Source organism: Zootermopsis nevadensis, unplaced genomic scaffold (assembly GCF_977971745.1).
Source record: "Zootermopsis nevadensis isolate Lab colony 2312 unplaced genomic scaffold, Znev_1.0 Znev_ptg000003l, whole genome shotgun sequence".
Taxonomy (NCBI): domain Eukaryota; kingdom Metazoa; phylum Arthropoda; class Insecta; order Blattodea; family Termopsidae; genus Zootermopsis; species Zootermopsis nevadensis.
In genome coordinates this window covers 16,330,444-16,346,271 of record NW_028259135.1, presented here as the reverse complement: position 1 = coordinate 16,346,271, position 15,828 = coordinate 16,330,444, and the positions used below count along the sequence as shown (strand labels likewise).

Below are 15,828 nucleotides of genomic sequence, written 5' to 3'. Positions count from 1 at the left end.
AAAAATTCACCTTGTTCACGGTATTCTATTACCTCGAACAAGACCCTCAGATTATAAATATAGTTTACAAAACTATAATTGTAATTGTTGCTTTCTGTGGGTCAGAACCTTGGTCTCTCAACCCAGGAGAACAGATTGCCTTTAGTTTTTCAGTAACATGTGATTATTTCTTCCAAAGAGGCGAAGAGGGCGAGAAAGTGCCTTCAACATAAAATTTAAATTCAGCTAAGAGTTATGAAGTTGCGATGTAAAAAGTAAAATCACAAAATATTTTATATACAAACACGCATGCGCGAGCCAGTAAATCTTCACGTTGGTATGACGTCATGCAAACCAGAAGTTCTAAATGAAAATTGGATTCTCTGGAAGATCGCACAAAGCGACATCATTACAAAGAACGATCTGTTAATAACACTACATAAAGGATTTGTTCTTATGTAGGATTTGAGGTTTTCAGAGCGATGAGTCTGAAGATTTCTGTCTTCTGGTTTATTGCGCCGTAGTCATTCATCGCCCTGATGACGGAGGCAGTATAACCTCTGAAACGTTGGTTAACATCGACCAGACTACACAGCGCAACGACCCAGAAGACAGAAATCTTCATACTCATCGCCCTGATGACGGAGACAGTATGACCTCTGAAACGTTGGTTAACATCTACCAGACTACACGGCGCAATAACCCAGAAGACAGCAGTCTTCAGATTTGCTCTTACGTATAATGGCCGTTAAAATTGTATGAGCTGCTTGAAAATTAAATGGCTTGACATTTTACTATAGAAGACCCCAACATCAAATTCGCAAAACTTCGTTCCAGTTATTACACATGAACGGACGGAAGGACAAGGTGACTGCAGTAAGTGCCCCTCAAGGATGCAAACGCCAATGAAAAGACCTGAGTTATCAAGTTTATCTTGAAGAATATCGTATCAAGAACGTAACATGTGACTGGCATAAGAAGAAGGCAGTGGTGTATTCATTTACGAAACGATACTTTTTACAGGAATGTACATTTCCTCGTAAATTTTAGTACACCTGTACTGACACTGTTTCATGTTACACAATTTCGGGTTTCAGCTATGGTCGGCACATTTCCGTATATTATACGTTACTTCTTTAATCTATATGCGCCATGACTTCAATTCCTTGTAACGAAGTACAAAGCTTATCTGTATCATATATTATGTTACCACTCATACAAAATAACTTAAAATATCTATTCTGCAGAGACTTTGTGTTTATTAATTTTCACTTATTAAGTAAACAAAAGCACATCATCTATAACAGGGAGTACAAGTAGGCACAAAAAAGATTAATATGCGTTCATAATAACCAGTCACTTATCTTTGTATACTAGACACACTAATGTATTCCTGAATCACTAACTTGCAATTAAAATTGTCACATGTTTTCTAGGCATAAATATTTATGATTAAGTAATTCACTAAATATTGTTTATAAAAATTAATTCCTATTTAAATATATTCCTTTACCTTCCGAATTCTAATGTAAATGAGTAAGGCGTAGTACTTACCAGCCAAACAGATATCTTATATCACTAGACCATACAGTCAGGAAATATCAACAAGGAAAACTTCAGCATACTAATATATTCATGTCAACTGACATTTTACTTGAAAAGATAACTTGTCCAAGATAAACAAAATTATAAACAATTCTTACTAATAACAAATATGAGCTGGGATAGCTCAGTCAGTATAGTGACTAGCTACGGGCTGGACGACCAGGGTTCGATCCCCGACGGGGGCAGAGGATTTTTCCTCTAGCCTCTGCGTCCAGACCGGCTCTGGGGCCCACCCAGCCTCCTCTACAATGGGTACCGGGGTCCTTTCCCGGGAGTAAAGCACGGCCGGGGCGTGATGCTGACCACTCACCCCCATCTAGTGCCGAGGTCAAGGAAGAGAGGAGCTATACCTCCACTCACCCCAAGCGCCTGTACGGTACGCAGAGGGACAAACTTTACCAATAACAAATGATTATCATTCAAAAATTCTTACATAAATTATTCTAAATAATTTTCAAATAAAATATCATAAAAGAAATAAGGTTATGCTTTATAAATTAATCTTTACATTAAATCTTAATATTCGAATTACATAATCATTTGGCATGTATTCAAAATGTATGGAATATTCAATATATCTCATAAATAAAAAGCAATCCTTAAAGCATATTTTGAACATGGGTCCACATAAATTAGAAATAATATCCCAAGGTCTTAATTAATTTGAAACAGTGTTTTAGTTTGCAGATAAAAGCAATTCGCCACGTTAAGGCCACAAGTGCTTGAAAGGAGATACTGGTGTTAACAACAGCGTATAATATACAGCAATTATTGAAATAAGTACACGGAGTTCTCACGCAAACACTTGCTCAAACATTACACAGCCATCAGACTTTCTGTCAGAATTACTTCGGTAAGAGACACTAATTACATCACAATACCAGCACCTTGTCGTGGTGGGACTCGAGTACCTCAGTGACCCCAAGAGCTATGCTGGCGGTAGCATAGCTACTGGTAGGGCCACCCTAGCCAGATTGGTCGAGGGGGAGACAGGTACCCTGGTCCTCCAGGTTGGGGGTTGGTCGCAAGGCTAACAACCTTGCACAGTAAAAAGGAAGATGATTCTAAACCTCAATAAAAGCCTTGGACAGATGGACCCAACAGAGGACCGAATGGAACAGGGGAACTGAGGAGGCCATGGACCGAATACAGACCGGACAGCCACAGAAGAAGAAGAAGAACTGCTTTGCAGAAATTAGAAATTTATAAAATATTTGTGGATACAGCCTTTGTAAACAAGTACAATATAACATGCAGTAAACTGATAATTTTTAATCTCAATGAAAACAAAACAAGAAAAGAAGATAAAATTGACAGGCCCAGGTATAATCCTAATAATCCTAAATACCATCACCAAGAGTAAAAAAATTGATAGAAAATCTGTCAGTATGATAACCACCTGAAGACAGGAACAGAGCCAACACCTGAAACATGATGTATTAACAAGTACATCTCACAGAATGGACAATGCCAGTACAATAGTCGTATAAGGACCCTGGGGTATGAAATATCATGTGAGGACGAGATGAAGAAGGAACTGGCGTAAGAAGTATCCAATGCTGAGCTTTCATATTAGCTGTATTGTGCCAATGGGTTCTAATACCAGATAAATATGTTGGTTCAGGGGTGATCGCCTCAGAATTCCTACACTACTGTTCCGTATTACGTGCACTACTGGATCATCAAACTACATCTGTCACACATTTGCTGTCATAACCAACAAACATTTGTTTAATGATCCAGATATACCTTAGGTTAAGTCTTATACTCCATTACCCCACGAATTATGTGCAAAAGATATAAAAAATTATGTAACAATAAAACAAAATTCACTATTAATAATCACTCTACCATTTCTTATTTTGAACACTCACATAACATCATGAAATTTACAGACCATACAGGAACGCAGATTAAGCACCATCACAGATAATCTTTCTAGAAGATGGCTCTCTTCTGGGTTGTTGTGTTGTGTAGTCTGTCAATTTAACAACATTTCAAAGGTGCCTGCTGTCTCCATCAACAGGGCAATAAGTAGTCCTGATGATGGAGACAGCAAGCACCTCTGAAACATCAGTGAACTTCTGCCAGACCACACGGCACAACAACCCAGAAGACAGCCATCTTTATACTCGTTACTATGAAAACCTTAAATCTTACTATATTTTTCCTGTCTTCTTTATTATAATCATGCAGCTTTAATCTAAAAGAAATTATACATTGTGATTCTAATATTTAGCCCATTATCCTTATTCTGAATGTTTACAAGGTAGTTTGTATTTATGTACAATTCATAACAAACTTTCACTGCCAAAGGCTAATAGTACCTCCAACAATAATTCCAGGACTTTCAGTATAAACCTAGGACAGTGCCACACACTGCGGGAAATCTTATGACACTACGCTGCATGCATATATAAAAAGAAAGAATGACACATCAAGAAGGCTATGCCCACTTCCCCATTCTATCTAGTGGAGAGTCAAATGTATTGAAAATTGTAAGATTTGAGGTTTTCACGGCGGTGAGTATGAAAGTTTCTGTCTTCTGGGTTGTTGCGCTGTGTAGTCTGGTTCATGATTCATCACCCTGATGACGGAGGCAGTATGACCTCTGAAACGTTGGTAAACATCGACTAGACTACACAGCGCAACAACCCAGAAGGCAGAAATCTTCATAATGAAAATTCTTTTTAACAAAATCAAATAGTAATAAATTTAATAAAGTAGTAGGTACCTGATGATAAAACTAATTAATGATTATACACATTGTAGCAGAATACACCACGCAAATGAAACACAAACATAATTCACAAATGATGAAAACCAAACAAAAGCTACAATATGTAAAGACCCCAAAAAAATAAAACAGAAAACTGTAATTTATTTGACTGAATATTAACAATTACTAACATACAGAATGCACACATGCTATAAAACAATTTTATTTAAAAGTATATAACCATATATCCATTCTACTACTTTTAATAAAATCAAGTAATGTTTTATTTATATTACCACACATGACCATAATAGACGTGAGACTCAACAAAATGTGTATGTAAAAAGTATTGTTATAAATTAAAAGTGTTAACACTTTCACACTAAATAATATACCTTAAATAGAGTATTTATAAAAGCAACTCATACAAAACAAAAATATAAAAGTGGTAATAAATCCTGGAATGTAAAAATATTTACGCACATGCAGATTATGTATTTAATATGCTTGGTCACAAATCTGTGCATTCTCACTTTTATACAATATCACCTCTTTAAGAACATGTTGCGACTTTGTAATTAGCATAACTGGCTCACGATATCCACAGCCATAATGTCATCACAGTTTACTCAGTGCACGACCAACTTTTGAAGCAGACTGCCTATTTAGGACACCGCATATATATTCACCAGCTTCTATTACCTTTCCCAAGTCCACTCCAGTCTCAATACTCATTCCATTTAACATATACACTACATCCTCAGTAGCTACGTTACCAGAAGCTCCCTTGGCATACGGACAGCCGCCAAGACCAGCTACAGAGGAATCGACGACAGAAACGCCGAACTGGCAACAGACAAAATGGAAACTGGCTGACATTTAGAATCATCTCCCAACTCTCAATATATTAAGCGAAATAAAGAGAGTCTCCTATTTATGTTAATACTATATGATATATCTTGAGCGGTAAGTGCAACACGAATAAACAACTTTTAAATTATATCATGTTTCTGAGAAACACAAATCAAAGACTACCTGTACGCCACAACGCACTGAAATAATCCTATGACTGCCAGACATAATAGTACAATGAATACAGTAAATACCAACTTACGGTAAAAGGTTGACTTATGTTCATGTTTAATACACACCTTGATGGAGTAAAGGTCACTAAGTTAAAGAATTCTATTGTGTTCGCATGATTCCATTAAGAGAAAACACTGAGACATAGGAAAACAACACCCAGTTCCTTCATGTTAACAAATATCTCCATACTACCCTTTCCGCAGTTGAATATCTCGTAAAACATCATTCCTGTGGTACAACATACTCCTTACTACCCCATTTGGGATGCTTGTAACTTAAACTAAAAGCTCAATTAGAAGAAGATTTGACAATAAGAAGGAAATAACAGGGGGAAAAAAACAACACAAGGAATTAAGGAAATTCTGAAAGAAGAGTTCCAGCCAAAATGGGAGGATCACTGGAACTGGACTATTCAGTTACAAGCAATCACTTCCAAGAGTATAAACTCTTGTAGTCTGAGGAAATCTGTGCATCTGAGGTCCATTAGAGGTACAACACAAGGAGATCAGAGGGGTAGCAGGTACAGAAATACATACTGTCCATACTATAAACATTATTTCCCAGCAATGGTACTTTGTCCAGTAATCTCTTTGGTTTACAAAGTATGTGTTTCTTTTCCTTCTACCGGCAAAAACACTTTTATCCTGGGTACAGTGTTCTATCAAATCAGTCTAGAACTTTTTACACTTCTTACCTCAAGTGCTGTAAGGATATTGGCCAGCGCTTGACCATACGTGTCATGGCAATGGACACCTAGTTTATCTACTGGTATATATTTGATAACTTCTTCTAACACGGCTCTCATCGAACCTGGTGTACCGACACCGATAGTGTCCCCAAGAGAGATTTCATAGCATCCCATGCTGTATAGAGCATTTGCTGCCTGCAAACAAGATGGCACATTAATTTTAATGAGGCTACTGGAAACAGATTATTTATTCTAGTCTGTGGCTATACGCATCTTCTGTTTGCTAATGTATATTTACATAACATTTATATTTAAAATTCTAGTTATTATTGAATTACAGCATTTGGGTCAGTCAGTATAATTTAAAAGGAATTTTTTGAAAGCTTTTATTAGGTTCTTAAATATCACCCAATTTTATATAGGCAATGTAGTAAATCGTACATTCAGTCTAAAATAACATAACAGATTTCTATATCACATCCACAATTTTTCACTTGTTACAAAGCATATTAACTCAAATACATAACCAACCTTCGCAACAGCTGTTGGGTGAATTGCTCCTTCATATGGGCAACCACATACGCAAGAAACATAACCTCGAACCCGCAATCCCTTGTCCAGAGCTGCTTTTGCCACTTTATTGAAAATCTCATTACTCTGAGCCACTGTGCAATTGATATTCTTCATGGTGAATGTTTCAGACACAGCTCCAAAGATGGCAATTTCTTTTGCACCTGCTTCTACCTAAAGATGTGACACAGAAGAACTAATGGCTGAGAGAAAGGCAAGAAAATGGCTAGTCTAGGGGCATGGGGATTTCTGTAATTGTTTAGCAGATTTGCATTGCATTTTTCAAACCCAAGATTACTAAGGTGACTTTGAATGATGGACTTGTAAAGGATGTGGGACGCAGTGACCCCAAGAGCTACTGGTAGGGCCTCCCTAGCTAGATTGGTCGAGGGTGAGAGGTCAGACTAAGACAGGTACCCTGGTCCTCCAGGTTGGGGGTTGATCGCAAGGCTAACAACCTTGCACCGTAAAAAGGAAGATGTTTCGAAACCTCAATCAAAGCCTCGGACAGACGGACCTAACAGAAGACCGAATGGAAGAGGAGAACTGAGGAGGTCATGGACCGAATACGGACCGGAGAGCCATAGAAGAAGAACTGAATAATAATAATAATAAAAAAATCTGTCAGGACAAAGAACCTGAAGGAGAAAAGCTGAACATCACAAATTCCCAAAAAAAATAAAACAGTAGTACCAACTATTCAACTGTAACACTTGAAACTTTATAATATGCTGACTGCACATTTCACCTATGTGACAATATACCAACATACTTATTGAGAATTCAGTTTAAAATGGTTTCTAGTTTCAAAATAAACCTAATGAAAAATAACACAAGTCAACTAACTTAACTTAATCCATCAGCAAATTCTGATATTCAAGAAATATGAAAGTACAGCTAACAGTTAGCAAAATCTTTTTAACTTCAGTAACAAAACTATAGACATTAAACAGGAAATAGAATAACTACATCTAGTGAGCAAAAGACACATAAGTAAGTAGTTACTGTATTATAAAGATACAAGAAGAGATGAAAAGTACATATGCATATGAAAACTGTTAATTTGTGAAAACAATCTCTAGCAGACAGTCCAAATGTAATATGAAATATAGTTTCTTCAAAATCAATAATACATTTAATAAGTTACATTACTGATGTAAATTTTGTAATACACACTTACTGCTCCTGCAAGGCCTTTCATATTTGGTACAAGAACCGAATAATTCACTTCTGGATACTTTGTAATACGTTGCAATACTTCTGCATGATCAGACAGCTGGGGTACCCATTTTGGTGAAACAAAACTTGTAACTTCAATTGACTTCAGTCCTGATCTGGAAAGTTTGTCAATGAGCTCTACTTTAACATCTGTAGGTACAATGCTCGGTTCATTCTGTAGTCCATCACGTGGACCAACCTCCACAATTCGAACTTTCTGAGGGTACAAAGTTCTTGAATTTACAACTGTCTGAAACAAACCAAATTTTACATAAAGAGCCATTACATATCAAGTGCATGGTACAAACTAAATGACTGAATAGACTTCAGCAATATCTTCCTTCAGATCTAAAACAAGAATAAAATGGTTATTCCAACATCACAAAAAAGCTTCTATGAATATTAAACTAAAAAGATGAACAAACATGTTCATGAATATAACACTTTTGCAGTTAAGCGTTATGCATATTTTGAAATGGAATCTTAAGAACAGCAAAAATAACAGTGGGGTTAGACTTGTCTCTGTATAACTGCAGCCACTAACAAGTCCTTTGTCCATCTCCCACATGATACATGAGTGAATATAGAGCATCACGAGAATAATAAGAGGGGAAAACTGAAGGACTTCACAAAAATACCTATTCCAATTCCCCTTTGTACATTACATATTATGTGCCATAATATTACCCAACCTTGTTCACAACTAAAACTATACATAACCTCACCTCTATTTCCGCACATGCGTATTTGTATCTCTTCCGACACTGCTGTGTAAATGACTTCATTAAATCCCACATCTTATTTCATATTTCTGTTAGATACTGAACACTTCTGACACGCTTTTATGTTCTTGTTCGTTGAAATAGTTCAAATACCGTCAACTGTACTAACGTCAATGCTTCAAAATGTATATCAATTAACTTAATTTATATATTCAAAGAACAAACATTGAAATTATAGCATAATAAATTAATCTCTATTAGTCTCCCTACTTACTGATGAATTTCGGAACACAATGCGTATACATTTTATTGATGTATTAAAATAACTACCAAACATTGAGGACACCAGCGGAGCCATTATCCAGTTTAATCATATTTCCGCAACTGCACACAGCGCTGGTGTCCTCGTACGTCATTGACATGGTTACTGCAACCAGGAATAACATTAGGTTAAATAAATAAATAAATAAACAAACACAAATTGCATTTATCAGCATGGAAATTTGTCACTATGAGAGTGCTCCATTTTTATGATATATTAAGCAAGCCGAATGTCAAACAAGAAGAGTTTCCAAGTAATTTATTTCTATCTCTTACGTACGTACTAGGTGATTCTTACGACCTTGTTCGGTGACTTTCAAGGCGGTTTATTCACCCCTTTTCTCCTTATTACAACAGGAACAACACATAAAAAATGCCACAAAAACGCAAGCGTTCCTAATACATCTAAATTATAGTTCACGGTGTTTTATTTTTAGACCTTGGGCAAGACATTCTACCCAAAGCATCGTGACGTCCCAAAAACCATTTCTAACAGGCCTATAAAGTCTGATGTTTTTTTCATGAAATTGTACGTCGATGTTTTCTATTTTCTACTCGCAAGGGCAGTAACCTTACAAATGGGTGTACACTGAATCAAAAGTGTTTAAAGAAGTAAAACAAAAACGTGACTGAAGACGTTATTTTAATACGATATTAATTGCTACTTCTTAAGAAATATGTTGGCCTTAAACAAAATATTTACAAGCTTGCGTGTTCTATTTATATATGTACAGTTATATCCATAAAGTCAGCAGGATAAACAAACAAATGAATATTATAAATAAGCCCTATTAGGAGAAACTATCCTAAAATGACATAGCTGGGAAAAATTACACCCTCGTTATTGACATACGTATTCATCCAATAGTTCTAAATTTCGCGACGTAAGTTTGTCACGTTGGTACTTCAGTCAAGTGAGAAATGGCGTGTTGAACAAGCGCGGTTTTGAAGTTCTGTGTAGAAAACTATGTTCTCTGCAGTTTGTCTTCCGATTTTACAGTTACAGTTTGTCAAAATTATTAATCCGAGATTTGTTATCGGTTTACTGAAACAGATATCCAGCGAGGACTTTGGAAGTAAGTCATAATTAATACTAATTGATTGAATCAAAGTTCTTGTTTTTTTTTTAAAGATTGTGGAGAACAGGTGCAGCCAACTTCGGTTAAATGACATGCCAGGTTTGTGTGTAAATTCTGTTCACAGACCAAATTACACAGAGTATATTTACCTTTGCAATTCGATGTTTACTTCTTAATGCTGTGAAGAAGTTAACTTTTGCTGGATGCTGCTTTTATTGTGACAGATCACTTTTGTTTGCTGTTTATTTCCTCTATGTTTAATATGTTGTTAATCACAATAATATTACATGTTCTGTAATCTTTATTGGTTAACATAACAGGAGATGATGGGAAAAGTATGTCGTTTACCCGGGGCTTCGGATTAAGATGAGAAACTGTGGCTATTTCGATAATATTTATTCTTTTAAAAATACTCATATGAAGCTTATCTGCACATGTAACACACGCCATACAACACAAAAAGCATGCAGCCATACATTCAGAGATCAGCGGTAATAAGTTAGATCGATTTACATTTGTAGCATATAGTTTTAGGCCAGAATCTCCTGTCTCTGACTCACATTCGGTTAGTACAGGACTCTACGAATTTATTAGTAAGTTACTTAATGACGATGTTTCAACAGCAGAGGTTTATTATACAGCATCGAATGGCATGAGTTGATAAATATCTGGCTGAAGATACAATCGAGAGTCGATCACGAGACCAAGGTTCACATCAAGTACCTTCTGAATAAAATTCAGCAGCGTGCTCCAACCTGCTTGGTACCGACATCGAATCCCGATCTCAGTTTATCCTGACAGACACAAATTTACACGCTGTCTTTGCTTGCAAAATATGATAAGTGGGTTACACATAACCACACTATTTCAAGTAAAGTTGCATGAGCTGTACAAACCAATAAAATATAACGTGTTTGTCTCCCTATGCTTTGATAGGCCGAGAATGAAATCGACTTTTCAAAGAATTCCCTGTACCATAGAGTGAGCCCGTTATTCCATTCTTGTATTATATGGCCTACGGCTTCGATTTACCCTTTCAATGCTAGTCGTTATTGAAATAACCTTATTCTATTGGCAAGCCTGTCTTTCCAAAGTGACATGTAATTTATATTGTTAAAACCCACGAACAATTATCATTAATTGCTCAAAGATGTTGGGGGATTTTTTATTGAACTTTTGTAGATAGAAGAAAATTCTGTGCGTTTTGAGTGAGATATCTGGTGAGCAGCGTGGAAAAGGGTTGAATACTAATAGTCTTTGCTAACAGAATTAATCAAGAATGCATCGTTAAGAAACGAAGAATGTGCACACTAAATCCGCCTGCCATGGTATCCTGGGAAATCGGATTTATTTAAACAGGAAATTGTGGAATGTGAGGCACATCCCTAGTTTCTCTTTCGCGGACTATCAACCGTCACTTGTTTCCTTGCTTAGAGGCAAAAAATTTGAGACAGCAGAACGTAACCTCATTTGCATGTTTATTGGATTGAGCTCTCAAGGAAAGAAAGGAGCATATTTTGAAAGTTTATGACACTGCACTACAACCACATTCAAAACCAAATTTAATTTAAAAAAAACAATTAAATTAAATATTACGTTACAGATGTAAGGTTGACAGTTCCATTTTTCTTTGTTTTAATAATCTTTTCTCAGTTCAAATAAGATGTGATGAAAATAATACTTTAATAAAGCAAGTTACAGAATATTATGACACGGGTCTTGAATGTTACCGAAGTCATTAAATGTTTGGAGCAAAATGGTCGTAAGTCCAAAACAAATGAAAAATTGTTTTATATGTATAACCAAACCATGGCAGGCGTCTTTCATACAAACACAAGGAAAATGATTTGCATTATTTGTGAATCAAATTTTAACACGTATTTATTATTGTTATAAATAGACAGGATAGTTCAGTCAATAACATTTTTCGATTGGTGTTCGATTCCCGGTGGGAGCAACGTTTTCTCTCTTCACCACAAGTTCGGGCCAGCTCTGGGGACCTCCCAGTATCGTATCAAATGGGTAGTGGGGGATTCTTTTTAGAGAGTGGTCAGAGTTTGAAGGTGACCAGTCACCACCAAAATACAGGAAAGCGTGGAATTATATTTACACAGACAATTCCATATCGGACCCGTGGAGTCAGGCACAAGGCTGCCTTTATATTTCATTACTTAATTCAAATTTTCTCCATGTCCTTCTTGCACCAAACAGTTGAACTGTATAGAAAGCACCCGTGTCTAACTCTGCTGCGTTCGTTGCAATGCAAGGATGTGAATTTTTTTACCGTCTTATCCTTCCAATTACAAAAGTAATCTTAGAACATACATTTTAAGCAAATGGTTGAGGAAGGGGGAATAAATTAATTTATGCAACATTGATAAAATAGGTTATGTATACAGTTTCTTGTAGTGCGATACCCAAACTACAAGGCAGTCACAAACGCGTTTCATCACAGTTACCACGGCAATTCGAAGGCGCCTGTCAGTAATTTGTTTAAACTATATTCGCAGTCATGCGTCATTTGAGTTATTATCGTAACGTCTAGATCTCTGTCCGTATTTAATTTGTTATAGAGTTTATTATAATTTATCGTGATCTCGAAACATTTCTATGTGAGAAAAGCAAATTTCTTTTCTTGTTGTGTTGTGCAGCCTTGGTTTTCACTTTCATCTTGTGAATGGTGAATGCCAACAATCGCGTGGCGACCGGACCAGTGCCATCTGTAAGCGGGTTTTGTGTTGCGTCGTTGCATATACGTGAATTAAATGTCGATCGGGCGTTGCGCGCCTTGAATATTCTTTTGTGTGTCAAACAGTTCTTCTTCAGTTTCTACTTAACGTCGTCTGCTGTTCGTCAGCGATGTTGAACATTGTGTCCGTGATCAAATGAAGAATGAACAGCGACTGTTTTGTGTAGGGAATGAATGTGAGAAATCATTACAAGTGTCAAAGAAATATTGGGAAACCCCACTTAACCGCAGTACAAGGTAAAATTATTTTATATTTTGCTATAAATCTTGATTTAATTGTTATTTGTAGAGTACTTTCCTCTATGGAAAGAAGTAAGCTTCTAAGACCTCCATTTTGTTTGTACGTGTCCTTTCAAGTTCTGAACAAATTTACACATTTTTTAAGAAATTTTATATGAACGTTATGCCATTGAAAATTAGGCTACTGTAATACAGAAATATTTATTTTCTACAGTCGGTAATAACAATATAGATGAAGCGCAAACTTGTGAGGTGAGAGTGGCAACTTCATATAAGATCCTTGATGATGTATGGTATAGAATATGTCACTTTTTTGCAGTGAGTTTTTCGGTGGAAAGTAAAACGTCCTTTCCGTTTTATAGCGATAATTAATGAACAACTGGAGCTAGACCGATGGAATCTGACATTCTCTACATAGAATATTTGGACCTAAGAGGGAGGAACTAAGAATCTGAAGAAAACTGCACATTGAGGATGTTCTAATGTTTACCTTTTAACAAATCTTAATTATTAATGATGAAATCAATAAAAGTGAGTCGGGAAGGCACAACAAGTCGAGATAGAAAATCTCGGTAGATGGAGATAATATTAAAGTGGTCTTAATATAATAGGGTATGGACTAAATTCACGGATCCAGCGGAGGGCTCTTGCGAACACGATAGCGAACTTCTGGGTTCCATACAAGATTAACATTTCTTGGCTAGCCTAGCCACTCTCAGCTTCAGAAGTAAGAACCTGTCCCATGGAGTTACTTGGTGTGCGTACTTAGTTTGATGAAGGAGTGCTTAAATATGATGGTTAATTAAGACCGGCGACGTTTCTTAAAATTCAGGTAATAATTCATGGTTTTATTTGTTTTGTTTTTCTTCTTCTGATTTTGCTTCCTGTCAAAGAGGGCATTGCTCTCCTGGTTTGAATGATTAAAGGTGGTTTGTAGAATGGATGGGGGTTCCGATTACGCTGCTCCATCCTGGTGGGAGGCTCGGACTGTCAGGGTGAGAATTAACGATCCCTCATAGGTCTAATTATGTGGAGTAACCACTGAAGATGACCGAATAAAACAGGTGGTAGGGGGTAAAGGTGTGATGAACAGATTTTATTCATCCGGTCTGAAACATCAGGGGGAACAGATGAAGTCTGACTAACGGTGCGTTGTGACTGGACGCGGCTTAGCAAGAATTTAACAATTAAAACAAAAGTTATAACACAAATTTAACCAAGTAAGTCTAATAAAGACCTGAAAAAATTAAATGATGATGAGCTTTGTTTTAGCTGAGGTTGGACACGTAAAGGAAGGTGAGGTGGGAGCGACATGTAGCAGGCAGGGTGAACTAAGACATATGGAAGGAAAACCTCAAAGGTTAAGACCGCTTGGGAGTCATACACGATGGAAAGGAGAACAAAAGGAAAGACAGAAGGATTGGGAGAAAATAAAATTAAATAAAAAAGAAATAGGACGTAAATAAAGGAATGGACATGGAGAGCTGTATGTATGATTCGAAATAGGCGAAAAAGTTACGTGATCGATCTACAAGCGTTTAACTTCGGATTCTGAAAGAAAAAAAGTTTATTCTTTCGAAAATCTCAGATCTGTTTTCAGGACTCAAAACTGACTGCAAAAGAGAATTCGATTCTTCGTGTGTGAAAAGATAAATGAAAATAAGTACGAAGGAAGAAGGCGAAGCCATTCTGGTCTTGTTCTAGTACATCGCACCTTGGAATTTTGATGCAAGAAATAAAACCAGCGGTGATGTTGCCGATTTTTAACCTGCAGTGCCATTCTGTGTAACGCATTGAATCCAAGGACTACGAACATGTGTCTTCAAACGTGTAAACTAAAAATAATATTCTTGTAATAAACACGTCAGGTTATAATCTGATGAAAATAAATTCCTTACTTAATAGAATTCCTGTCCAGTCTTGTCCTGTCCAGAGGCATTCATTATGAATTTACGCAACTGCGTTATAAGAATTCCAGATGATGACGTAATCAGAGTTAATGGTCCGGGGACCGCATGTGACTGTCGGAAAGCTCGGTTGACCAGTTTTCAGACCTTCAACATAATTTTATCAAAAGAGTTGAAATTCGAACAAAATTCTGTTGTACAGAAATTACGTGTAGGTTACAAGAACAATTAGCCTATTAAACTACTAGCTCTTGAGATTTTATGTTCTCACAGCGACGAGTATGAAGATGGCGTCTTGTGGGTTACTTCTCCCTGTAGTCTTTTAGACACTGACCAACGATTCAGAGGAATTTTCTGTCTTTAACAATAGGGTGATGGATCCTGTTGATGCGGGCAATAATCACGTTTGAAACGTCGATCAGCGTCTACAAGACTACAACCAAGAAGACAGCCATCTTCAGATACTGTTGGTTAAGTTGCAGTGTAGGGCTCAGAAGGGCTAATATTTATTCGTTTTAACTTCCAGTGCTCGTAATATTTTTTTTTCTATTGGTTTTACAACTTACGTTACTTAATACCTGCCGGCCTGAAAATTATATTCCCAAAGTCGCCAAATAAGCGCACAATTCCAGACTATCTTCAGCCACCTGTCTTCACCAATTACGTCTACACGGTCTTTACATAATATCATGTGTAATACTGGCTGGATATTTCAGTACTTCTTTTCTTTTGGGTAAGAGTGCTTATCCGGCTAAGAGTCTTAAACCCTGATTCTTTCCTTCAGAAGATAACTCAGTAGCATTAACCACTTCTGTTTGAATAATTTAATAATGTTACATAAAACACATTTTACCTGTTGTTTTCTACGTGTGCGAAACTTGGCTTTTCAGATTAAATGAGAAAAAAACATAGATTGATGGTGTTTGAGAATAGGGTGCTAAGGAA

General features: G+C 36.6%; 1 protein-coding gene across 4 annotated transcripts; it reads right to left on the bottom strand.

The window, feature by feature from the left end:
- Positions 1-1,218: 1,218 nt before the first annotated feature.
- On the bottom strand, positions 1,219-9,010 carry Hmgcl (hydroxymethylglutaryl-CoA lyase). 4 transcript variants are annotated; one of them, XM_022060012.2, is made up of 5 exons: positions 8,862-9,010; positions 7,828-8,115; positions 6,609-6,821; positions 6,084-6,272; positions 1,219-5,149 (listed from the first exon to the last, which is right to left on the bottom strand). In XM_022060012.2, exons 1-5 carry the CDS (start codon positions 8,943-8,945, stop codon positions 4,922-4,924), a joined length of 1,002 nt encoding a protein of 333 aa, XP_021915704.1. In that variant the 5' UTR covers positions 8,946-9,010; the 3' UTR covers positions 1,219-4,921. The 4 variants fall into 4 exon arrangements, with proteins under 4 accessions (XP_021915704.1, XP_021915706.1, XP_021915705.1 ...); XM_022060014.2 differs by having other exon boundaries at positions 7,828-8,111; positions 8,862-8,972; XM_022060013.2 differs by lacking the exon at positions 8,862-9,010 and adding an exon at positions 8,591-8,855.
- Positions 9,011-15,828: the final 6,818 nt, after the last annotated feature.